The sequence below is a fragment of the Theobroma cacao genome, unplaced genomic scaffold, assembly GCF_000208745.1.
Source record: "Theobroma cacao cultivar B97-61/B2 unplaced genomic scaffold, Criollo_cocoa_genome_V2, whole genome shotgun sequence".
NCBI lineage: Eukaryota > Viridiplantae > Streptophyta > Magnoliopsida > Malvales > Malvaceae > Theobroma > Theobroma cacao.
In genome coordinates, this window is record NW_017234748.1 from 2,288 (window position 1) to 5,587 (window position 3,300).

The 3,300-nt window shown below is 35.6% G+C and overlaps 2 protein-coding genes across 5 annotated transcripts in view; one reads left to right on the forward strand and one right to left on the reverse strand.

Annotated features, from left to right (window-relative positions):
- Positions 1–246: 246 nt before the first annotated feature.
- On the forward strand, positions 247–1,250 carry LOC18595768. Of its 3 annotated transcripts, none has more exons than XM_018129771.1 (2): positions 247–791; positions 831–1,250. In XM_018129771.1, the coding sequence occupies exons 1-2, from the start codon at positions 612–614 to the stop codon at positions 1,053–1,055; spliced, it is 405 nt and encodes a 134-aa protein (XP_017985260.1). In that variant the 5' UTR covers positions 247–611; the 3' UTR covers positions 1,056–1,250. The 3 variants fall into 3 exon arrangements, with proteins under 3 accessions (XP_017985260.1, XP_017985261.1, XP_017985259.1); XM_018129772.1 differs by having other exon boundaries at positions 247–539; positions 691–1,250; XM_018129770.1 differs by having other exon boundaries at positions 247–538; positions 645–1,250.
- A 1,057-nt stretch (positions 1,251–2,307) lies between these two features.
- Positions 2,308–3,300, reverse strand: part of LOC18595769 (WD repeat-containing protein 43) — a 5,356-nt gene continuing 4,363 nt past the window's right edge. The window contains exons 6-7 of one of the 2 annotated variants that reach the window (XM_007023859.2): positions 3,167–3,241; positions 2,308–3,073 (exon numbers count right to left, since the gene is read on the reverse strand). In XM_007023859.2, the coding sequence (XP_007023921.1) occupies positions 2,885–3,073; positions 3,167–3,241 (264 nt within the window). In that variant the 3' untranslated portion in view covers positions 2,308–2,884. The remainder of the gene's footprint in view (positions 3,074–3,166; positions 3,242–3,300) is intronic. The other variant, XM_018129773.1, reaches the window with a different exon arrangement.

Here is a 3,300-nt window from a genome sequence, read left to right on the forward strand (position 1 = left end):
CGGTTTAATTTAAGTAATTCCTTTGTTTATTCAACTGAATTACTTGATAATTTTTTTTCATTTTTTTAGTATTTTTTGCCAATGAAATTGTCTCCTTCTGGACTAAGTTACCAAGATAGTGCATATATCATATGCGTCAACCTGACTCTTCCAAAAAAAAAATTTTTTTTTATAATCGAGAGAGGGATTCAAACTTACTCTGAGATTCAAACTTTATTTATAAGTAAAAGATGGTACACCGACGAATAAATCAAATACTCAAATAAAAAAAAACCAAAATTCAAAATTCTCTTCCTCTTCTACTAGCCTTCGATCAGCGTAACTTTGTCGGAAGTGGATCGTTCGATGCGCACGGTCGAGAAGCAGTGCATACTCCAAAGCAACCCATAAAATCTATGACCCTTTCCCCCTTTTAGCTTTAATCTAATCAAGTAATCCTCCAAGAAAGGAAGCATTTCTTGCTTTTTTGGGCTAAAAATCTCTCTCATATGGCGGTTTTTTCTTTCACCGTTTTGGGCTGAATCGCTATCAGAACATGGTCAGATTACTCTCTCTTCGATTTCAGTTAGAGTACTTTTCTTTCTCTGTTTATCATACTATGGATCCAAAAAATGTTGAACTTTTATGAATTGAAAGCTTTGCAGCTGAAATTAAACTCTTATAGTTTTGAAAATTGCTTGTCCAAACCGGGTAGTCGCTTGAGGGCTATGAGAGTGAGATTGGCAAAGAAGAGAAGAGCTATCAGGCGTATGAGACAGTCGCTAAGTGCTCTGCAAATTGCAGCTGAACAGATTGAGCGAGATCACGAGCTGATGTTTGCAGCTGAACAGATTGACCGACGGAACGAGCGAATTATTGCAGAGAATGCTCTCATTGATCAATTGGTTTACGATCTTCTGGCTGAGATTGAAAACGATCCTTTAATCCGTGCTCAGAATCTTGATGGAAGGAACATTATTACAAACCAAGCTCCACCTCCCCGCGGCGGCGCCGATGACGGTCGTAAGTGGTGTGTTGGTGGGCTTTATTACGCTAGAGGTGGTGGTGGAGCTTAAGGTTTTACGGTTTTTTTTTTTTTTCGCATAACCCCGCCCCTCCTACGTTAAAAGCAATATTCAAATTTGAGAATTTTTTTTGTTTTTGGGTTTTTTATTTATACCATAATCAAGCCCGCCCTTGCTTCTACAAGCAAGGCTTTAATGATTATATAATTATGATTATGAATTTATGGCTTTTTAAAAGTATTGTTAGTAATTGGGACTTGTTTATTATTACTTATACTTGGCTTTTTGTTGATTTGTTATTAAATCGGTTAAAGAGCATTTCAAGAATATTTTGAGTGGATTAAATCTAGATGTTGCTGCTGACACTAGGTAGTTGGTAGAATATAGTTTTATTATAGGAAGTCGGTGTGCTTGGAGGAATGGGATACAGGGATAGTGTTGCTCCATTTTAAATTATTTTAGAGGGATTCACTGTGATTCAAGAATGGATAAGTACTTCCAGAGAAGTGATAAATAAATTGGGAAGGAATTAATGCTGGGCTAAAGAATTTTTTGTAAAGGTTACACTTTAATGGTTGTGAGTCATTCAGTAGAGTAGAACTCAAATTTACTTGGGTCGGTAAGTCTATTTATATGTCTAGCACTAGCAAGGTATCTATTGGAAAAATATAGATTAAAAAAATTTAAATTGTTAACTATGGGCTTTGTGACTATGGCCAAGGTAGAGATGAAAGGAGTTATGCTTGGGCTGGTGTAAAAAGCTACAGCCACACTAGTCAAGTGTTCTAAATGGAATGGCCACTGCCTTGTTTATATATGATTTTAACCACAGCAGCTTGCATTGTTACTTACCCACGATCAATCCCAATCATTAAAGTGAAAAAAATTATAAAAGCAACTATTAAAACAAGTGTGCTACTAACTGCTCGCAACGGACAGGTTTACCTGTAGTAATTTTAATAATAGCCTAATTAATTATTTAAAACCATTATATATTGACATTAATTATCAATTAATGTTGAATTTAGTGCAAAAAAACAGAAAACATTAAATATTATTAATTTGTTGCATTTAGAATAGAAAGATTTTTATTTAGGACCACAATATTGAATATTGATTTAATTTTGAAAACATTTTAATAATAGTTTTTAGAGCAATAACTATCAAAATCTTGGAAGATTGCCAACTAAATATGCAAAAAAGCAGCCAAGTGATCTTTTTTGTGAAGGAGATAGCACCCGGCCTTCATACTTAACGCCTAAAAACATGAATGCAAAGAGAATTTGACACTGGCAATTCTAGAAGAAGCAAAATGCAGCAAGTTCAAGCTCTAATTTCATAGATTTTGCACCAAGGCAAAATATCTCAATTTGTTAAACGGATAGGCATCTTACAGCACTACCCTCTCACATATTCTACATCATGTTTGCACAGACCCTACAAAATTGCTAAATTCAGGAGACACTAAAACTGAATGACAAAGGATTTTGTGTATTCGTTCGAAAAAGGAAAATCAAATAAATCAAGTATTCCAACTAAAGAACGAAAAGCATGATACCTCCCACTGTATAATAACCTTTCATAAATTAGTGCTGTGCAATCCAGGAATAGCAACAGTACCTGCAACTTGCATCAATCTCCTACATGTATCTATGTTTCCTGGCATACACGTTAAACTCCAATTACTTTCGTCTTGTCAGAAACCAAATCTGAGGTATCTTCCTGTTTGCTCTTCAGTATAAGCTGTATGGGATATATTTTCCAGTGAGAAACAATGTCACTGTCCGTGAAACTCATTGCTTTGGTTTTTCTTTCGAAGGCTGACAAATCATTGTACAAGCTTCCAACAGAATGAGACCAAAGCAGCCATAATTATCCCATCAGTCACTCATATCATCAATTCCTTCAAAATCACTGACCCCATCAAATGCTTCATCATCAAGTGCTTCCCCATCTTCACTCCCTTGATCAGTTTCCATTGCATCTTCAGATTCCTCTTCGTCGCTTTCATCCTTGTCCTCGAATATTACTGGGATTGTGGCATTCTCATCGAACTCATCCTCAACAATCTATCATAAAAATTGAGAGAAGAAACAATACCATATAAATCCTCAGTTTACCTGCAAAATTCCTCCAGCTACAAACTTTAACAAAAAACATACCCCTGCATATAGGAAGTCTAAGCAACTTGATATTTGAAGAGCAGATTTAAAAGTTGAGACTCTAGATTCAATAAGCTGCATAAAAAATAAGAAGGGTTAATTCCATAAACACACCCCCCCCCCCATCGGCAGAG